Source organism: Nomascus leucogenys, chromosome 11, assembly GCF_006542625.1.
Source record: "Nomascus leucogenys isolate Asia chromosome 11, Asia_NLE_v1, whole genome shotgun sequence".
NCBI classification, from domain to species: Eukaryota; Metazoa; Chordata; class Mammalia; order Primates; family Hylobatidae; genus Nomascus; species Nomascus leucogenys.
In genome coordinates, this window is record NC_044391.1 from 107,283,488 (window position 1) to 107,306,077 (window position 22,590).

The following is a 22,590-nucleotide window of genomic DNA, read 5'->3' on the forward strand; positions in this document are numbered from 1 at the left end:
TAGATTTTCTTTCTTTTCTTTTTTTTTTGAGATGGGAGTTTCATTCTGTCACCCAGGCTGGAGTGCAGTGGCATGATCTTGGCTCACTGCAACCTCTGCCTCCCAGGTTCAAGTGATTTTCCTGCCTCAGCCTCCCAAGTAGCTGGGATTACAGGCGTGCACCACCACACCCGGCAAATTTTGTATTTTTGGTAGAGACGGGGTTTTACCATGTTGGCCAGGCTGGTCTTGAACTCCTGAACTGAGGTGATCCACCCACCTCGGCCTCCCAAAGTGCTGGGATTGAAGGCGTGAACCACCGTGCCTGGCTGAGCATAGATTTTCAAATGAGACAGACCCGTGTCAAGTCCTAGTTCTATCACTTGCTGTCTGTTGGACAAAGTGCTTCACCTTTCTATGTATGAATTTCTATATCTGTAAAAAAGTACAATGCCAATATCTTAGGCTGTTCTGAAGATCAAAACGGAAAGCACATGAAAAGACCTTGACACTGTGCCTGGCACTAGTAAGCAATGAATGGGAATTTCCTTTCTTTTTTTTTTTTGAGACAGAGTCTCGCTCTGACACCCAGGTTGGAGTGCAGTGGCGTGATCTCGGCTCACTGCAATCTCCCACTCCCGGGTTCAAGCGATTCTCCTGCCTCAGCCTCATGAGTAGCTGAGATTACAGGCATGCACCACCAAGCCCAGCTAATTTTTGTATTTTTTAGTAGAGATGGGGTTTCACCGTGTTGGTCAGGCTGGTCTCGAACTCCTGACCTCGTGACCCGCCCACCTCGGCCTCCCAAAGTGCTGGGATTACAGGTGTGAGCCACCGTGCCCGGCCGGGAGTTTCCTTTCTTATCTCCCTTTCCTGTTTTCTCTTTATAGCAGAAAGTTGAAAGATGCACTCTAATATGGTAGAACATCAAGTTGAGCTAAAATCAATGGCTCCATGTGAAAGTTTGTATAATTCTGCTCTTCTGTTTTATTTAAAACTTGTTTGAATTTGAGATGTAGGATAGTTTCTTTTTCCTTGGTATTGCAAGTCTGATACAGGTCTGACATTTATGATTAGAAGTTCCAAACTGTTAATATGGATCTCGGTAGAAAGGCAAAATCTATTTGACTCTAACACTACAATCCATTTTTTTAAGTTCTCAGAGCTACCAAGGGGAGCAATCACAACCACCAGCAGCGACCCTTGAGGGTGCCAGTGAGTCAGGTCAATCCTGCCATGTCCAAGACTGGACTAAATGGTCAGTACTCCCGATCCAGAAATTGCTCTTGGAGTCATTTTTCATTCTTTCAGAAAATAAGGGACACCAAGAAATGCTGTTCAAAGGGAATTAATAGATTTACTGATTTAACATTAATGTCTACGAAAACAGTTTAAATAGCTTTTGGGGCAAGGTAGATTAGTTACTGTTTGTTTCCCATCCAACCAGTTCAAAGCTTTTTCCTATAAGAGCAGGTGCATGTTCATTCCCGCACATGGCAGCCCTTTCCATATTAGAGCAGCTCCAGGAGCAGTTACTAAATTGAATAGAAGTTAACCTGTCTACGCCTGTGTTTTTCAGACCTGATTCTGGTCTCTGGAGTTACACAGATGAAGTCTGATCTCTACCCGCTATCATGCCTACCCTTTTATTTTTTCTTCTCTTTAATCCCCTTTCCAGTCCCTTCCCAACTCAGGAAACAAAGGGCCTAGATCATTGATTCTTGCTTGAAGATGTGTAGAGGGGAACAATAAAAATAGACAAACAATCTCATAAAGAAACAAGAAAAAGTGTCTTAAGAATGGAAACTTGGCCGGGCGTGGTGGCTCATGCCTGTAATCCCAGCACTTTGGGAAGCTGAGGCAGGTGGGTCACCTGAAGTCAACAATTCGAGACCAGCCTGGCCAACATGGTGAAACCCTGTCTCTACTAAAAATACAAAAATTATCTGGGCATGATGACGCATGCCTGTAATCCAAGCTACTCAGGGGAGGCAGGAGAATCGCTTGAACCTAGGAGGCAGAGCTTGCAGTTAGCCGAGACTGCGCCATTGCACTCCAGCCTGGACAACAACAGCAAAACTCGGTCCCCAACCCTCGGCCAAAAAAAAAAAAAAAAAAAAAAAAAAAGAATGGAGACTTCTTGTCCTAGAAAAAGCACTTTTTGAGATATTATTGTAGAGGATGGTCACTTGCGTGTTTCCACCTCCACTGAGAACAACAGAATAAATGGTGGTCTTAAGGCAGTGTTTTCTAATCTATAGATGTTGACAAATGAAGGACTCTGGTTCTTTACTAGGAGTTCTCAGAGACTCTCTATGTACTTCCCAGAGGAGATCTAGCACTTGACCATGGAACTCTTTTTTCACGGAACATTTGATGGATACTAGCGTTTTGGGAGACACATTTTAGGAAATTATGGTTTCAGATATGCTGTGGGGACTCAGACTGGACATTTGAAATAATTTCGATTGATTACCGTTAGAGCCTGGAGCTGGCGGCCAAGGAAGACTGTGAAGTTTCCTTCCTTGGAAGGTTGGTAGACTCTTCCTCCTTCCCCCAACTCCCGCTGTTTTAATATTAGCATTAGACATGCACCTGCCTGGGAGTGTTGAGGTGTAGGCCTGACATATAGGGGATCTGAGCATCTAGATCTTTCCCATCCCCATGATTCTATTTTTATGGATCCCAATTGTGGTAGTGTTGCATGGAAGGCACAGACTAGCTGGGACAGGAGGTAACTGAGAGTTTTGGCCAAGAGAAGAGGGGGCTAGAGATGGGAAAAGTTGATGCAATTATTTTTGGCAGGAGTTGGAACCAAAGCAGCAGAAGAGAGTAAGTTTTAAGACTCTCTGGCAAAGTAACTTCCTAATCTGTCACTGAGTATGTGTAAAAAAGTGATTAGTGGGTCTCTATATTTATCATGATTACTCACAAATATGTAATTTACATAATATATACAGCACATTAAGTACTATGTCACCTTATATAATGTGCATATGTATAATGTATATGCATGTTATGTAACGCCAGTCTGGAGGCTCTTCCAGGTTCTGCCAAGTATTTCCTAATTTATTTGGCAATTTTAACGTATCTTTTCCATCTGTGGAAAGAACTCTCTTGAGAGGAGCTGGTCTCTGACCTGAATATAATCATCCTACTAGGTCTACCTCCACTCTCCACTCACTGGGGAAACCCCACAAAGACTAAGCCATAATGAGACACAATTCCTAGCCCATCAGTTTAGGGACAACACAATGTACTAAAGAGTTCCTGCTTTACGGTTTTATTGCTGTTGGGGCAGAAGCACGGGGGGCAGGTGAGTACATGTTTGTAGCATGGCCAGAATCAGAATAAGAAATAAGGGACTAGGTTCTCCACTGACTAACCATGTGGCTTTGAGAAGTCACTAAACGTCATTGAGCCTTGTTCTCCTCATTGAGATTGAGATAATAATACCTCCTCTGCTAACCTCTGAGGTTGCTATAAGGGTCACTATGATGAGGGACTCCACAACAAGAAACCACAGTCATAGTGTTTAAAGGATGATTTGCAAGGCACGATTAAACAACAACACAAGATTTACTAAGGTTACCAAACTGGAAGTGCAATTCCACTGAAGTTGTTATACTCCATGCCTCTAAGAAGGACTTGGGATATGTCTCTCAAGCAACATTGCAAGTCCTGTGTGCTAGGGTCCAGCAGGGAAGGGCCATTTTCTGCACAGCCCCTTCATGAGACTTGTGAGTTTCTGAGAATCAATTTCACCTGTTGATAGTGCCATGTCTCAATAGCCTCAGTCCTGGGGATCATGGCTGAAACACATGCACGAACTTCTGTAATTGTCTTAGAATCAGTGACCCCAAACCTGAACCTGCCTCAGTTTCAGAATCAAGTGGCTTCCAAGATAGTACCTGTAGTAATTCTGGAGCTTGTTGGTCCCATCACCAAGAATACCATCATTAAAGATGTTCTTCAGGTGGCCTGGTTTTCCCCTTACTTAGCATTTTGCACTGTTGGGTTGAGCAGAATGGTCCTAGATCTTGCTCCTAGATGGTCCTTCACAGTTAAGTGCCATTTGTACACACAATCTTTTTTTTGTTTTTTTGAGATGGAGTCTCGCTCTGTCGCCCAGGCTGGAGTGCAGTGGCGCGATCTTGGCTCACTGCAAGCTCCGCCTCCCGGGTTCACGCCATTCTCCTGCCTCAGCCTCTCCAAGTAGCTGGGACTACAGGCGCCCGCCACCACGCCCGGCTAATTTTTTGTATTTTTAGTAGAGACAGGGTTTCACCGTGGTCTCGATCTCCTGACCTCGTGATCCGCCCGCCTCGGCCTCCCAAAGTGCTGGGATTACAAGCGTGAGCCACCGCGCCCGGCCGTGTACACACAATCTTAATATTCCCTTCTTCGTCCAAAGCTCCTGTCCAATGCAAGGAGATTAGAGGCAGCTCAGTGGAGCGATATCAAGTGGGTCCAAGTTTCCACTGATAAATCTCAGAGAGGGATGGAGGCCCAATGAAGCTCTGCACGGCCTTGCCCTTGGGAAAGGATGGTAATGCTGGCACTTGCTGAATGAAGCCCACCGAGCTCTGCTGAGACCCCTCTGTCCTGGCTGCCAGTATCTTGCAGAAGATGCCTCAGTTCTCCTCGTGACTCTCCACTGAGGTCATCCCTGCAGCCAAGGTTGTTTCCAAACTAAGAGACTATGGTACCATGATGAGGTGACATGTGGAGAGTTCAGTCTGATGATCTGTTTAGTACCTTCGACCTCAGACCAACTTCTTTTCCATTCAGGCCAGAGAGAACCTCTGGGAAGCAGCTGAGGCGCTCGTTTTCTTGTGTGGACATATCCCATCCACGCATGTGCTGTAGGTTTGTTCCTCCCTGGCAACCTGGATCCAAGTGGACTCACTTTTCAGTGACCAGAAATGACCCTACTCTGAGATGTGTGGGTTCTTTTCTCCATTAAATATCTTTGTAACGGCACCTACTCTCAAGCTGCATTAGCCAAGACACCACGGAAAAGTCTCTGAACTTTTCTGAGACTCAATTTTCTTATCTGACAAATGGGAGAGTAAATCCAGCCCAGCAGGTCTTTCATGCTTGTTTTGAGGATCCAGAATAGGAGTTCTCAGTCTCTTCATTCATAATAGGGAGCTACTTTCATTCCTCTTAACCCTTGTGATCACTGCAGGGAGATGCGTCCTGACAATGAAACGGTGGAGTGGGGGAGTAAGAACCTTCTTTTTCCTTACCACTTTCTGTCTCATACTACCTATCTTTTTTTTTCCAATCAGGAAAAGTCCATCAGTAAATAAATATTTATATATATATATAAATATATAGGCTAAATACACACACACACACACACACGCGCGCGCGCGCGTAAGACCATCAGAAGGTCCTTCAGGTCATACTCTGGGAGTGATGAGTGCAAAGAAGCAGGAGGGAACCGTCTCCTGGTTTCCCCAGTAAAGTTCCTTCCTTCCCATCTTTTCTGCCTTCAGGAATAGTCTGCCACCAGGGCTTGGAACTCAAACAGGAAACACGCTTTGGCTTGAAAAAGAAAGAAGCTGGGGGTGGTTTTTTTTTTTCTTCCCTTTTTACACAATATTATGACACCAATTTGAAAAATAAATCCCAGTTTCTCTGCTTTCCCTCCCAGGTGTTCACAGAACTAAGAAAATAAATACCACATCTAAGGTGTGCTGTGCAGGCAGCTCTGAGGGCTCTTGGAGCTGCCTCTAAACAAACACATAGACACCAGGAGAAGGTTCCGGGAAAAAATAACAAGTGCCCACTGACAGCGCAGAAACCCAAGAATGGAAATACAGCTTTCCACGGCCTTTCTGCCTCCTCAGCAGGTTCAGGGAGACGTTGTCACTCAAAGGACGACCAAGAAACTAACGTGCACCTGCTGAGCCCTGCCAAGGATTATGCTCTGAGAGCTGGAGGCCATTTTGTCTCTGTACAGAGGGACCTTTGTGCAAATTCTCTGGAACCAGAGCTCTTTCCCTTGGCCACATCCGATCTCACCATAGGCAGGAAACCTGCAGCCGGCTCCTCGCGAGCGTCCGTGAGGAAACTTGCAGGGCTGGTAGAAAGAAAGGGGGATTTCTCTTCAGTCTCAGAAAATTCTACTCAAGGCCTGTGGGAATGTGGAGGCTGCTGCATAAGCCAGCCACACCCTCATGGGCCCTAAGTCCATTCAAAATGTTTTGTTGGCACTGGCTCTGTTAGGGGTGTACCCACTGTTGAAATAGAATGTATGGCAAGGTGACATTTTCTTCCCGAAGGGTGGCTTTGCTTCCACTGGTTAGAGAAGTGTGTATGTGTGTGTGTGTGCATGTGTGAGTGTGCACATAAATGTGTGTGTGAGTGTGCATTATAGTTTCTTGCTTTCTCTCTTGGTTTAGCTGCTGTTTGCACACTGTTTAGTCTTTTGAACGGCTCTTCCTCCTCAACGAGAAGAAGCTGCTCTTCTGGGGAGGCCCCATCATCATGGGCGCTTGGTTCTTGTGAGTAATTTTAATCTAAAAGCAAAGAGGCAGAAATGAATTAGTGGCATGCAAATCTCAGTAGCCTAAGGGAGAGTGAGTCGCAGAGAAAGGAAAGGCCAGCTTCAGGCTGGAAGGAACCACATGCAGAAGGCCAACTGCCCTTGAAAGGCTTCAAAATTGGCAACTTGACCCTGACTGGGCCTGGAGTTTGGCACGGCTGGAAGTGAGGGGCGGAAGCACTGGGGAGAGACAGGTGTGAGCTTCCCACGTGGTGATCAGCTCACACCTGTCTTGTGTTCTTGGTATTCACAGACTCTCAGAATGTCACAGCCAGAGGAGACCTCAGGGACTCAATTGACCCCTCTGCAGGAGCCCATTAGACTAGCCTAAGTTCACAAACAGAGCAGCAGCACAATTAGAGCCCAGTTCTTCAGATTCCCAGCCTTCATTGCTCCTGGTCATTCCTGCCAAGGCAGTGCTGAGATGTCAATCAAGTGACCGAGGCTTTGGTCTGACCTCTGACCAAGCAACATTATGTAGAGAGTTCCCAAGTGAGTGCCTTATGTATTTTCTCTTTTCTTGGCCTTCGAGTGAAGACCCTAAATTCTTTAAAAAATTTTTTTTTCTTTAAATTTTAGGGTTTATAAGTGTTTTCTCCTGTAAACTTTAAGTCAATCGGAAGTGAAAGACACTGATGTATTCTCATTTTTGCCTTTATTCCCAACCTTATCCTCAGGTCACGGCTTTGAAATAGTTAATTCCTACTTGAGCGTGGCCTTGCAACCTTAATAATCTACATTATCAGTCCATCCACAATATATATTAAGTATGATAATGCTCAGAGTAGGACGATGAAGTGGGAACAGGAAGCACTTAGAATTCAAAGACCTGGGTTAGAGTCCAGACACTTCCACTTCTTTGCTGTGAAAATTTAGATGAATCATTGAATCTTCAGAGCCAGTGCTTGCTGAACTGTAAATGAGGAGGATAACATTTGTCTTATTTTCCTCACAAAGATCAAATAATAGATTGTCAATGAAAGCCCACTGTAAACTGTAAAATGGAAAGTAACAGTTAGTGAAATCCTTGACTTATGGAGAAAGAGAAAGAGAAAGATGGATGTCAAAAGAAACAGAACCTATGAACTCATTCTTGTGGTTTTTACCACATTATAGGAAATGACAGTGTGACCGCAGGGAACAACAGAACTCTTGAACACAGAACCATCAACGAGTTTAAATTAATGTCGGCTAACCCAAGTGGTGTCCAAAACAAGGTGGGCATGGAATGAGAAAAGTCTGATGGGAACAAGGAGGAAAGAATTTTAAAAACTGAAGGAAGGAAAAGAAATGTGTTGGTGAAAGGAGTGCCAGTGTAATCAGATTGGAGGGAGGGGGGATACAAGGAGATCAGACAGGTGAACCCGTCTATAAAAAAAAAATTGCGTTGGGCCTGAAGCTATGGAGAGCTGAGGCAGGAGAATGGCTGAACGGAGCAGCTTGCAGTGAGCAGATTGGCATGCACTCCAGCTGGGTGAAAGAAAGACTGTCAAAAAAAAAAAAAAAAAAAAAAAAAAAAAAAAAAAAGTGGCAGAGAAGTCACAGATGAGCAGGCTGAGTTCAGGGCAAACTATGAGAAATGTGGTCATGGACACAGGTGGGGGCAGCTGGTGTGGGGTTTTAAAGGGAGGCAGAAAGACTGGGTTCACATGAAGGAACAAGGAAGCATGAAAGATGGCATTCTGTGCTGGAGAATAACATGACAAAAAAAAAAGAGTTTGAGGGAAATTATTTAACAGCTGTTGTCAAGGTGAGCTGGGGTAGCGAATGCCTGGCTAAGAGGGCACTACTGTAAGCCAGGTTTACATTGAAAGGGCTCCAGGAACTGTAATCCTGGCACTTTGGGAGGCTGAGATGGGCGGATCACTTGAGGCCAGGAGTTTGAGACCAGCCTGGCCAACATAGTGAAACCCCATCTCTACTAAAAATACAGAAATTAACTGGAGGTGGTGGCAGGCACCTGTAATCCCAGCTACGTGGGAGGCTGAGGTAGGAGAATCACTTGAACCCGGGAGGCAGAGGTTGCGGTGAGCCAAGATTGCACCACTGCACTCCAGCCTGTGCGACAGAGAGAGACTCCATCTCAAAAAAAATAAAATAAAAATAAAGGGCTCCAGGAAATGGAAGGGAAGGATGGAACCAGAAGACACTGTGGACAATTAGCATAACCTGGTGCTAAAAGCTGAAAATGATCCTTATATTGGCTTCCACCAGCCTGGAAATGTAAAAGGGGAGAGAGTCTCTGTTTTGTGACAGTCACCAGAGGAGAAAACCGAGAATGCATCAACATCATTTTGTGCTGTGTGTCTTATTGTGGGCATTATGTTTATCCCAGGACGCACGGAAGCGAGGCATAGGCTGGAGACTGGAGACTCGGACAGCACTTATCTGTGGCATGCAATGTAGCATTCTTTGTGGCATGTTCCCCTGTGGTCAGCCTTCTCTCACTCCTGATCTCCCATGCCCAAGAGGGGAAGGACTTCAGCTTATTCACCACGGTACTCTCTGAGCCAGTGCAGTGCCTGTTCAGGGTACAACACACTGTGGAAGTACTGACTGATAAGCCCTACGTGCTGGCAGTAGAGATGGCTATGTTTGAGGCAGAGGATGGTAGCTGGTGCCTACATTTCCTGCTGGTAGAGCCCCCCCACCCCTTTTTTTTGAGACAGAGTCTCGCTCTATCGCCAAGGCTGGAGTGCAGTGACGCAGTCTCGGTTCACTGCAACCTCCACCTCCCAGGTTCAAGCGATTCTCCTGCCTCAGCCTCCTGAGTAGCTGGGACTACAGGTGCACGCCATCATGCCTGGCTAATTTTTTTATTTTTAGTAGAGACAGGGTTTCACCATGTTGGCCAGGATGGTCTCGATCTCCTGACCTTGTGATCCACCCGTGTCTGCCTCCCAAAGTGCTGGGATTACAGGCGTGAGCTGCTGCGCCTGGCCTTTTTTTTTTTTTTTTTTTTTTTTTTTTTTATAGATGATACAAGACCCTCGCTTCTCTTTTTTCTCCCTTTAGCTGAGCTATTTATTTGCTTGTTAGTACCTCCAGGGCACAGAAGAGGAAGTAAAACTCAATCTCTCCTGCTTGTTTTTCAGCAGTTCTGACAAAGGTCTTGACAGGGTAGGAGTCTGGGGCTCCTGGGTGACATAATATTTTCGTCAGCTTTGTGGATTCTATTACTATAGAACCGAAAGAAGTATGAAATCATATCCTCATTTCCAGTCAAAGAGATATCAGTCCCTTACCCTCAAATTAGGGTCTAGCATGTAAAATAGTTATGATCCTATTTTAGGAGGTAGTTGGATGTGGCTAAGCCTGCCTTTTCAAACCCTGATAGAAAGAGGTCATCCCACGTTTCTGTAGTTAGCACCCAAGCTTCTTTGGTAATTGGGCAAGTCAGGCCATTAACTAAAGTCTCTATGATTTTCTTAAAAACTATTCACATCACTGACAGCACCTGGCCAAGTGCTAAGATCAGCAGCTTAGTGCATAGTTTTCTGCTTGATCACAGAGAGAATTGATACACTAAACTCTTGCATGATAGTTCGAAGTTCACAAAACTATTACAGCATGTAATTTCCCCTTTAAAATAGAAGAAAAATGTGAACTTCACTAGCTCTGGGGATTGACTTCATTGGGGGCTGTTTTCTGCAAACCAACACATTTTTATTACTTCAAGAGAAGCAAGAGATTGAGGGACTTCTTCCTGAATGTTGCCTTCTCAGGGCGTGTAATTCAGATAATGCCTAGTAAAATGGCCAATAACCTGAAGTGTGAACCCTTCCCAAACCATTTGAAAGGTGTCTGAGGGGCCAGGTGCGGTGGCTCACGCCTGTAATCCCAGTACTTTGAGAAGCCCAGGGGGGCAGATTGCTTGAGCGCAGGAGTTCAAGACCAGCCTGGGGAACACAGTGAAACTTCGTCTCTACAAAAAATACAAAAATTAGCTAGACGTGGAGGCACGCCCTTAGCTACTTGGAAGGCTGAGGTGAGAGGATCGCCTGAGCCTGGGAGGTCGAGGCGGCAGTGAGCCATGTTCTCACCACTGCACTCCAGCCTGGGTGACAAAGTGAGACCTTGTCTCAACAACAACAAAACAACAAAAAAGACAAGTGTCTGAGGTCTGCTGTAATTTGAACTGGAGATGCACAGAAAGGCACAAATCTGAAAGGTCTCAAATAGTCTCTGTGATATTTTAAAAGTTAAAGACGTATGGCGAGCCTAAGGGAGGAGGAAGGTTTGCATGGCTTTCCGGTCTTAGCTGTTTCCGGGCTCTCCAAGATCCTAGAATGTGCTACTTCCTGACAGTGTTTCCTGCCATCAGAGGCCTTCGAATGTAAATGGACAAGGCCAGGCGTGGTGGCTCACACTTGTAATCCTGGCACTTTGGGAGGCCGAGGTGGGGCAGATCACCTGAGGTCAGGAGTTCGAGACCAGCCTCGCCAACATGCTGAAACCCCCATCTCTACTAAAAAATACAAAAATTAGCCAGATGTGGTAGTGGGTGCCTGGAATCCCAGCTACTTGGGAGGCCAAGGCAGGAGAATCACTTGAACCTGGGAGGCACAGGTTGCAGTGAGCCGAGATTGCGCCATTGCACTCCAGCCTGGACAACAGAGCGAGACTCTGTCTCAGAAAAAAAAAAAAAGAAAGAAAAAGAAAAAAAAAGAATGTAACTGGACAATCAGATTTTCAGAGGGTGGGGAAGAAGTGTGGGATTTATTGATGAGTTGGAAAGTTCAACTACGTCGTTGGTTCTCAAAATGTGGCTCATAGGCCAGCAGCATCAGCATCACCTTGGATAACTTGTTAGAAAGGAAAACTCTCTGGCATCCAGACTTACTGAACCAGAAAATCTGGGATGTGGCCCAGCAATCTGTGTTTCAGAACCCCTGTAGGTTATTTAGATGCATACTCAAGTCTGAGAATCACCAGACTAGATAACTAGGATCATCTTTGACTTTGAGATTCTGCTGTCGTCTAACTCTGGGAGAAGATTCTGAATTTTGACGCTCAAATTATGCCACCTAACTGTGATGGTGAAGCATGAAAGATCATCTTACAGTGTTACAATAATGAGACAAGTTTTCTTAATAAATATATATATAATTTTGTCTATACATATATAAACAAATACGGGCTTTTGTTTTTGTTTTTTGTTTTTGTTTTTGTTTTGAGATGGAGTCTTGCACTGTCGCCTGGGCTGGAGTGCAATGGCATGATCTCGGCTCACTGCAACCTCCGCCTCCCGGGTTCAAGTGATTCTCCTGCCTCAGTCTCCTGAATAGCTGGGATTACAGGCGCCCACTACCACGCTTGGCTAATTTTTTGTATTTTCAGTAGAGATGGGGTTTCACTATGTTGGCCAGGCTGGTCTTGAACTCCTGACCTTGTGATCCGCCTGCCTCAGCCTCCCAAAGTGCTGGGATTACAGGCATGAGCCACTGTGCCCAGCTGAAACCTTTCCCTAAATGTTGGGCTTTTAAAGGAAATTTTTAGGAAATTTCCAACTTTTTGCAATGATAAGTAATGTAGACGTGACATTCTTATATATCAATCTCTCTGTATTTCTGGTAATCTGTATTTTACTTAGAATAAATTCCTAGAAGTATATGAACAATTTTTAAAAGTGAAAGTAAATGAACTAGATCAATGTATATTAATATTTATAACAGTCCTTGATACATGGGTCTACATGCTTTTCAGAATGGCTGTAACTGTTGATACTCTTGCCTCGCTGTATGAGTGTCCTGGTCTCCCCATACCCTTGACGGCAATGAATATTAAGACAAAAAAACAGCTGTGCTAATTGGTAAGTGAAACATGGCATGGCTTTCTCACTGTTTTAATTTGAAAATCTTTTCTTCCTTTTTTAAAAACTTGTGATGTTAAATATTATTTCATAGATTTATTAGCCCATGGCACTTCTATGAATTCTCTGTTCACTATTGCATTGTTAGTAATTTTTTTTCCACTGGATTCTAATAGCTGGTTTCTTTACACCTTGTGAGAATTAATCTGATCTTTGGGATAGTGATTGCAAACATCTTGTCCTTAGTCTTTTAAAGATTCTATATTGATTTTTGACTTGTAGAAATTAAAATTGGTTAATAGTCAAATATGCCACTTTTTCCTTAGAAAATCCCTGCCCCCAGTGTAATTATGATCATCTATTTTTTTTTCTGGTAGCTAGGAATATTTAATACTGTAATTGAATTGGAGGGTTTTTTTTGTTTTGGTTTTGTTTTTGGAATATAGTTTGAGGTTAGAGGTTCTATATAATGACATTTTCTGAAACGCAATTTCTTGGATATCGTATGCTAAACAGTTCATGCCTACCTAATTAGTTTATAATCTTTCTCTTTCCTTCATTAGTTTTTATGTATACTAGGGTTTCTCAAGGCTTGCTTCTGTACTATTGATTTATCCATCTATTACCATGCCAATAGCATGTTATTCAAATTATTGTGGCTTTATAATTATTTTAATATCTTGTGAGAAGTTATTTCTCAGCATTCTTTTATAAAACATCCTAGAAATTGCATTGTTTGTAGAGTTAAAAAAACAATTGCACTGGGATTCTGGGATCCCTGTTCAGGAACATGGGATGTTCTGTGTTCAAATCATTTTTTTTTCTTTATTGGTTAAATCTTATAGTCATCTTCATGCATTTTATACAGTTCAGTTTAGTATTTTATGTCTTTTATTGCTTATATAATGATATTTTAAGCTTTTAATTATATTATTTGAATTGATTATTGCCAGTACATAGGAAAACGATTAATATTTGTCCATTTTTTCTATACGGTTTTATTGAAGTAATTTATCTTTTGAGGTTTTCAGTTTATTCTATTAGCTTTTTATGTACATAATCATACCACATACAAATAATGACAGTTTTGACTCTTTTCCAAATAATCATATTTCTTTTCTGCTTCAAGTATATATTGCATTGGCTAAAATTGCCAATGTTAAAAATACATGTCTTGTTCATGATTTTAGTGAGAATTCCTCCAGTGTTTTATTATTAAGTAAAATATTGGTTATGGTTTAACATATATTTAACAAAGGTATTCATTAGTAGGGGAGAAGCTTTCTGATCTTAGTTTTCAGGAGTTTTATCTTTAAAAATCAGAAATGTTGAATGTAATTGAATACTTTTGGGTCGTCTATTTTATCATGTAATTTTTCTATTTAAACTAATATTAGAAGACGTTCTTTTGTTCCTTTGATATGCTCAGAGGGGTGAATGATTCTTTCAATACCTTGTTCAATTCTACCTACTAATACTTTTAACTAGAATTCTTATGTCATATTTATATATAGTCTATAGTTTTCTATTTTTAAGTATAATTTTTGTTAGGTTATTGCATGTCTTCATTTCATAAAATGGATTGAGTAGCTTTCCATCTTTGTCTATACTGTGAAACAGTTTACCTAATTATGTATTTCCTAGTAGTATGGAAGATCTCACCAATAAGGCCATCTGTTTTAAGATCATTTAGTATGTAATTCTTTGAAATAATTTAGTTTCATTAATGGCTACCAGGATTTTCACTCATCTTCTTAAGATGTTCAAGTTCATTAGAATCAAGATGATTATATATTTTGTTTTATAATTTTTTTTTTTGAGACAGAATCTCACTCCGTCGCCCAGGCTGGAGTGCAGTAGTGTGATCTTGGCTCACTGCAACCTCTGCCTCTGGGTTCAAGCGATTCTCATGCCTCAGCCTCCCGAGTAGCTGGAATTACAGGCATGGGCCACCATGCCTGGCTAATTTTTGTATTTTTGGTACAGATGGGGTTTAGCCATATTGGTCAGGCTGGTCTCAAACTCCTGACCTCAAGTAATCCTCGTGCCTCAGCCTCCCAAAGTGCTGGGATTATAAGCGTGAGCCACCACGCCCGGCCTTGTTTTATATTTAAATAAAGCCACAGACACAGTTATATTTATATTTTTATATTACATTTATATTTTTTACATTTTAATATCTTTGATTCCTTTCTCTTTTAAAAATTAGGTTTTTAAACATTTGACATATTTTAAGAAGTAATTCTAGAGTTTCCTGTTTTTAATTAATTTCTACTTTTATCTTTAATATTTTCTTCCTTCTGCTTCTCCTAAGATTGTTTTATTATTGCTCTTCTAATTTTAGTATTATTCATTACATTTACTTCTTTTTTATATGATGGAAGATTATGAGGCTTTTAATTTACCTCCAAATATAGTTTAGGCTATATTCTATAATTTTTGAACTGGAGCCTTCTTATTTTTGTAATTTTTTGAGTAATCTACCATGGTGGCTTTGATCTCCTCATAAATCTCTTGTTGTTTAGGAGAATTTTTAAGTCTCCAAGTGACTAAATTTTGTTTATTCACTTAATCTTCTATTAGTAATTTCTAGTTTTATTACTTTGTGGTCAAAGAAAATGACCTTTATAATTTCTGCAACTGGATTTTATGGAGCTTTTTGCCTTGTAAACTAGTTTGTGATCTATTTTAGTAAATATGAATGCTTGAACAAATATGATATTTAATTTCTTTATGAGTTGTAGAGTTATTTCATCCAAGCATTTTTTTTTTGCTACTTAACCTCAAAGATGGAAACAAATATTTTAAAGCTTCTCAATATCTGTCTGTCAACTTCTATATCAACCTTTTCTCAGAATATATATTGATAATTTTTTTATATATTTTGATTCTGTTATTAAATATCTAACATTTTATGACTACAGTGTCTCATAATTGAATGTACTTTTTATCAAATAAAAAATGTGTTTACTTATTCTGCTTTATGCTTTAGGCACATGGGAAGGTTAGTTTGCCTAAAATTAGCATAATTAACATTACTACGTCTTCCTTTTAATTTCTTTGTACCTGATAAAGGATAAAATAAGAAAATATATATTATATATACATATGTATAACCTTTCATTTTAGATGTATCTTTTGTAAGAAGCATATATTTGGATTTCCATTTTTAACTCAATATGAGAGTATTGATCTTTTAATAGGGAATTTTAACTCATCTATTTTTCTTTTATATATATGTGTGTGTATTTTATATATATATAGTCTTAACATCATTCGACTTGCTTCAAAAAATTTTTAAATGTTGGCTTCTTTTTTGCTTTCTATCCTGTGCTACATTAATAAGGGTTTATATATTTTAAATTCTTCCAGATTTGAAAGGTGTGCACCCTATTTTTAGTTTCGATAGTGATTGTCTACCTATTAAAATTATCTTCTGATTTATATGTTTTATCATCAAAGTGAAGAGAGACAATGAGAAACTTCACGTATCTTTACTATTCCTTCAGCAGTGTCTCCTGCATGTTTTTGGCCTTTGTTAATATAATCTTAGGTTTGGGATACAGGTTATTAATATTCACATGATATGTCTTCTCTTTCAAAGAATGATTTTTGCCATTTGCATTTAGTTGCATAACCATATTTAGCAGGTTTTTGGAAACTTCATTCTAATTTCACTGGTTTCCATTTTTACCAAAAGTTCTTTTGGGCTGTGACAGTCCATTCTTAAGGCTTTAATTTTGAATCACTTCTTAGTTGGTGTATACCTTCAAGAAGATGTTTCAACAAGGGGTACATGGGTTTTAACCCTTGCAAGTTTAAGAATGATTTTCTGTTACCTTCTGTTATGGAATAAATTGTGTCCCCCCCAAATTCATATGTTGAATCCCTAACACCCAGTGTGACTATATTTGTATATAGGGCCTTTAAGGAGGTAATTACGGTTAAATGAGGTCACAAGGGGGGAGTCCTAATCCCTTAGAACTGGTGTCCTTATAAGAACAGAAAAGAGTGTACAAACACAGAGGAAAAGCCATGTGAGGATACAACAAGAAGGCGGCCATTGCTGAAAGTCAGGAAGAGAGGCCTCCCCAGAAACCAGCCCTTCTGGCACCTTGGTCTTGTGTTGTCAGCCTCCAGAACTGTGAGAAAATAAATTTCTGTTGTTTGAGCTGTCAGTCTGTGGTATTCTATTATGGCAGTCAAAGCAGACGGATATACCTTTACATATGGACTTCTGGGCCTCACACTATGAAATCATTGGTTCACAAATTTTTTCATAGTGGGTTGTAATCTCTAAAGGGTGGTATGGAGGAAGGGTGGGTGTGGGCGCAGGGAGAAGTATTTGGCTATTTCAAAATCCAGTGCTTGAATTTATAGGAATAGCAATCCAGTTTTCAGCTAGGACTGAACCAGGTAGGAGAGGGTTTGATTTCTTCCACCTTTTTTTTGTAGGGGGGTTGGAGATAGGAGGAACTTGGATAGATTCTTCTCAACTCAGTTCCATCAAATGATAAATAGTAGAAATTCTCTCTATCCGTTCTAACTCCAGCAAGGTGGAAAGCTATTATTTGATATAGTGTGTTTTCATTTTTTTCTTAGTCTTCATAAGATTGAGGTAAGATTTTTGCAGAGAAATTTCTGTTTTTGATAACCTTTATAGAAGATGCTACCTTTTCTCAGTAGGTTCATGGAAACCCTCCTTTAGTAGAAGACAACTTGATGTTCTGAAGGGCTCGAAATAGCAGGTGATCAAAGTATCTGAATACTTCACTAGAGTGCGGAAGCTTAGACTCCACTTTTGTCTTTTGAAATTTGCATAGCTGCAATCTTATTGAGGGTATTACGCATGTAGTATCCCAGCAGAGGCCCTGAAAACCAGGACAATGATTGCCCTCACCACAGAGATTCTAGCTGTGTTTCTAACTGAGGACAAACTAAGAAGGAAGGATGCATGGCTCCTGTACTAGTGCTAAAGGGAGAGCTAACAGATACGGTAAGTCTGGGAATGGAGATACTCTATTTTTGTTAGTTCATTTGTTCAGTCTTTTATTCATCATTTGACATATATTATTGTGCAACTATTACAAACCAGGCACTGTTCTACGTTCTGGGTGACAGTGCCATAAACAAAATAGATAACCTGTGTGGTGACTCATTCAGTGGAATTTTCAAGTAGGTTATCAGGGCTTTGGGTGCACTGATTGGGAGGCGTGTCTGTGCTCTGCGAGGAATTTTCTCCTGGGAGCTCCAGCAGTCAAAGGGGCTACCCTACCAAATTCTAGGTAAGGTAAGTGTGTAGATTTGGCTTCCACATAAGGAAGCAATTTGACTTGTTCATCAGCAGAACAGTCTTCCTTTTGAGGTAGTAAATTCCTTACCATTGACATGATTCAAGCTGAGGCTGTCCGGGATACAGTAGATGAAGTCTCAGAATTCACTGACTACAACTGTGAACTCCTCAAAGTCGGTTCTATGTCTCATTCAATTTTGTGACCGGTGCCTCACAATGTCTGGCATATAGCAGGTGTTCATTAAGAGTTGGCAGGTAAATGAGTGGATGGATAAATAAAGTGGAAGAGGCGTTGCACTAGATAATCTTCCATGGTCCCTGCAACTCTGAGATTCAGTGATTTCGTATTAAGTCAGTGCCCAAAAGGGCTCAAAAATAAGGCTTCTCATCCCCATCTCAAAGATTGGCAAGACTCACCGTGCAACATGGCTGCATCCAGGGTTCTCCATCCACTTGCATTGGCAGCAGCTTGTTTGTCCTGGAACCCAGAACACCAAGAGAACACAGTGAGCTTTTTCAAGTGGGAGAATCAAGGTTGTTCCCACCAGGAAAACAGAAGTAGGAAAACCTTATCTGCCTACCTAAGAGTGGTTCTCTAAGACTCTTTTGGAGAACTTGTTAAAAATAGATTTCTGAGACCACCTCAGGGAGTCTAACTTGGCAGGTCTGGGGGCCAGGCCCAGTGGTCTGTGTTTCTGTGTGTGTGTGGTTTTTTGTTTTTTTTGTTTTTGTTTTTTTTTGAGATGGAGTTCCACTTTTGTTGCCCAGGCTGGAGTGCAATGGCACGATCTTGGCTCACTTCAACCTCTGCCTCCTGGGTTCAAGCAATTCTCCTGCCTCAGCCTCCTGAGTAGCTGGGATTACAGACATGCGCCGCCACCACACCCGGCTAATTTTTTGTATTTTTAGTAGAGACAGGGTTTCTCCGTGTTGGTCAAGCTGGTCTCAAACTCCCGACCTCAGGTGATCTGCCTGCCTCGGCCTCCCAAAGTGCTGGGATTACAGGCATGAGCCACTGCGCTCGGCCTGGTCTGTGTTTTAATAAGCACTACGGGGGATTCTACTGCCTCGGTCCTCAGACCCCACTTTGAGAAATACTGCTGTGGATGAGCAGCGAAATCCACAGAAGTCTGGGATACAGTGGCCAGTGAGTGTGGCAGTGCCACCACTGAGCAGATGCTCCTCAAACAATCAGCTAGAAGCCCCGGAGTACATGCCAAAAACTCCACTTTGAAAGGGGAACTGGCCTGGTCTCTATGTTGAGTGAGAGGTTGCATCATGTCAATGAGGTAATGTCTCCAATTTATACAACATACAGCTCAGGTCTGAGTGTGTCTTGCTTTGCAATCTATTCTAACCTCAATCCTGTTTTCTGTTTTGATTTGTTTTGTTTTGTTTTGTTTTTGAGACGGAGTCTTGCTCTGCGCCCAGGCTGGAGTGCAGTGGCACCATCTCGGCTCACTGCAAGCTCTGCCTCCTGGGTTCACACCATTCTCCTGCCTCAGCCTCCCAAGTAGCTGGGACTACAGGTACCTGCCACCATGCCCAGCTAATTTTTTTGTATTTTTAGTAGAGACAGGGTTTCACCATGTTAGCTAGGATGGTCTCGATCTCCTGACCTCGTGATCCACCTGCCTTGGCCTCCCAAAGTGCTGGGATTACAGGTGTGAGCCACCGTGCCCGGCCCAACCTCAATCCTTTTTTAAAGTCTTCTGAACAAGTACACTCTGGGGTTGCATGGACTACGGGCCTGGCTTACCTGGGAAAGGGGGTCATCGAGGAATACTCTCCCCAGAGGAGAGATGAAAGTGTTGCCTTCTTGCTTGAGAAAAGGCTTTTCTGACCTTGGCATATGAATTTTTTAAAAAGAGACAGGGTCTCACTCTGTTTCCCAGGCTGGAGTACAGTCACATGATCATAGCTCACTGCAGCCTCGACCTCCTGGGCTCAAGCAATCCTCCTACCTCAACCTCCTGCATAGCTAGGACTACAGGTGCACATCACCACACCTGGCTAATTTTAAAACCTTTTGTAGAAGGGGGTCTTGCTATGTTGCCCCCACTGGTCTTGAACTCCTGGCCTCAAGCAATCTTCTCTCCTCAGCTTCCCAAAGTGTTGGGATTACAGACGTGAGCCACCACACCCCGCCATAGGTTTTAAAAGGAGAGAGATGAAGTCTTCTGACTTCCCTCTGCAGAAGAGTTATGGATTCATACTACATTGCCTTTGGAAGAAAAGGCAGGCTCTTTTGGAGGCCTCTGGTCTGGGTGAGCAGGGAACAGTTATCACCCATTGACATAGAAGCCCTCACCTGGGTTTGGCAACTGTTCTGTTCTTGAAATTATAAAATAGGAGGGAAAAGCTATCTTCTGATATGATCATTCTCTAATTGACCCTGAGGGTATTTAATAATAAAAGCAATAAATCTACTAACAAAAACAAGAGTAAAGAGTGGCATTTTGGCTCTTGAGGCTGGGGATAGTGTTCAGGAAATGACCAGGAGGATGGGGCTCCTGGCTCACCCCCTCTGTTTCTATCTGGAAATAGAGCTCCAGAAAGAAAATGTCCTCCTCCTTATACATGGCTTTTGGATTCCTCAAGGATCAGGATGTTCTGTTCTCTGTGGTCTTCATAAGTTATGGCTTAGATGTGTTAACAGACTGGACCTCCTCAGTATTAGACTCCTGGAGAATGGACAGGCCTCAAGAATTAATCTGGAAAACAGGGACCCCATCACGACAACAGCTCAGAAAGAAAGGAGAGCAAAGCTTTGGGGAATAGAAAAGACAGAAAACAAAGAGGGGAAATGAAGAAAAGGGGTCACTGGAGCAGACCTTCAGCTAAGAGACCTCAGGGAATCTGCTCTGGGGACCTTTCTGAGGAATGCAGTGTAGTGCCAAAGGCAGAGTTTCTTCCGATGTGCTCTGATGACACTTGCCCAGGAGGTTCTGGGAGAAAAGAGTTCTGTGGTCAAATACCTTCGGGAAACCCAGCGTCCTGTGGACTCTTCTCGGAGATCCCCAAGGCATATTAATAGATTTGGTCCATAGTAATTCAATGAAAAAGGAAAGGAATAAAGACTTCTGAAATAATCAGGTGGGAGAAGAATCTCAGGCAAAATGTGATGAGCTGCATTGATTAATCAGAGGCAACTGATCAGAGGATCCTCTCAATTAGACCTCATTTCTTCCAGGAGCCTGCAGTGGCTAACCTGTGTGGTCCATCCTCTACAGTTGTCATCCTCTCTGTCAATTATGCCAGTTCTGCTGATGTTGATGGCTTAGCGTACAAAGGCATATAGGAAATAGTGTTTCTCAGGTCACTGAGAAAGAGCAGAGCAGAGCAGAGCCATCAGTGTTTTATCAGAGTGTGCCCTCTGGCATCCCTCTGCCATCTATCTAACATTTAAATTTGCAAATATAAAAACACTGAGGAGTTGGACCTTTGGTGCTCTGGACCGTTTAATCTTATACTCCTGTTTAGAGAACTTCACCAGATCAGTTTAACAGAACAGCAAACTGGTTGTGGTGGGTCCTCCAGTTGATGTTTTAGATGGGCGCATTATATCCTGTTTTGGAAATGGTCTACAAAGACGTTCTTTACAAACATTATCAAGCTTTTGTGCTGCACTCTCCCTGCTCTAAAATCCAAAGACGGCTTCTTAGTTGTCTGCACGAATGTATAGGGAGGTGGGGAGATGCAGAGGCTGTTGGGTGACAAAGAGGCATACCTGATGGTGACAGAGGAGCACTGGGCCAGCCTCCTGCCTGCACTCTTCAGGCCGGTGTAGATCTGCCCCATCTCCATGGCTCCTTCTAGCCCCACCACTTCAAGGAGTTGGTCACTGAGGTCTGCAGAGCGAGACAGCAAAAGTAGTGCATATACACCTCTCTGTTCCTCAGACAAGTTCTGACCAGAAAGTCTGGTCCCCAGATGGCCAATGTCTGTATCCCTTCATCTCCCACCAAACACCTTTTTCATATTCACTCTGAATAGGGTGTTTCCCCAAAGATCAATAAATGCACCTTTTCATGAGGAGATGGTCACTTTTAGTGAAAAAAGATTTTGATTCAGACATCATACATATCCAATAAATAGGTTACCATATCGAGAAGCCTCTTCAAATGTAAAGTGACATAAATGATGAGCCAGCTATTTCTGATCATTTTCAACCCCCTAGTGCAGCTAAAGACATATTGGTTTGGAACTAGGATAGGAAGGAATGTTGATGAGGGCCATTACCCAAAGCTGGACCAAGTCTCTCTTCTCTGAGTGTCTGAATAACATTTAGCCCCACTGACAATGACTGATGGTTAATTAACCTCAAATTTGGCCTGTGGTAAGCCACTGGTGAGCCAACCTCCTTGGACATCCTCAGGAAAACCAATGACCTCTTTCAGGACACCAGGTGCCTAATCTAAGCCAAGGAAAAGAACATTTCACCAACATCAGAGTCTGTGAGCCCACAGTAGAAAAGGAGGGGCAGGAAGTAGGAGGCTCAGGCTCAGAGTCACTCAGGACCAGTGGTCTCCCACAGTGGGATTTGCTTCTCATTCACACCTAGATGAGGTCCTTTTCTTCAGCATTGCTGAGGCTTGGATGGTGCCTCCCCAGTTTCTTGTGAAAGCAATAGCAGGATTAATGTTTGATGTTGGGCTCAAAACTCGCTTTTCCAGCACAGCTTTCATTTATTTAAAACAGAAGCAAAATAAAAAGGCAGATTTTAAAAAAGCTTTCCATTCCTTTGCCTACCAAGGCAAAAGTAGCTTTCTCATAAGTTGTGGCTAATCACTAACGCCCTCTTAATGTCCACAAACTAGAAAACTGTGTCTATGTTAATGCTGTTGCTTACATAACAGGTGGCTTCTGTCTTCTGTCTTCTAAAGTGCCTCCTGGTATAGTATAACAGTGTTAAGATTGGCAAGGAGATATTTGAGTTTGTCTTTACTC

General features: G+C 42.3%; 1 protein-coding gene across 2 annotated transcripts in view; it reads right to left on the bottom strand.

The window, feature by feature from the left end:
• Window positions 1-5,557: 5,557 nt before the first annotated feature.
• Window positions 5,558-22,590, bottom strand: part of DGKG (diacylglycerol kinase gamma) — a 210,405-nt gene continuing 193,372 nt past the window's right edge. For both annotated transcript variants that reach the window (XM_030822950.1, XM_003256600.4), the window contains 3 exons: window positions 21,371-21,491; window positions 18,058-18,118; window positions 5,558-6,509 (listed from right to left, as the gene is read on the bottom strand). In XM_030822950.1, coding sequence (XP_030678810.1) covers window positions 6,411-6,509; window positions 18,058-18,118; window positions 21,371-21,491 — 281 coding nt within the window. In that variant the 3' untranslated portion in view covers window positions 5,558-6,410. The remainder of the gene's footprint in view (window positions 6,510-18,057; window positions 18,119-21,370; window positions 21,492-22,590) is intronic.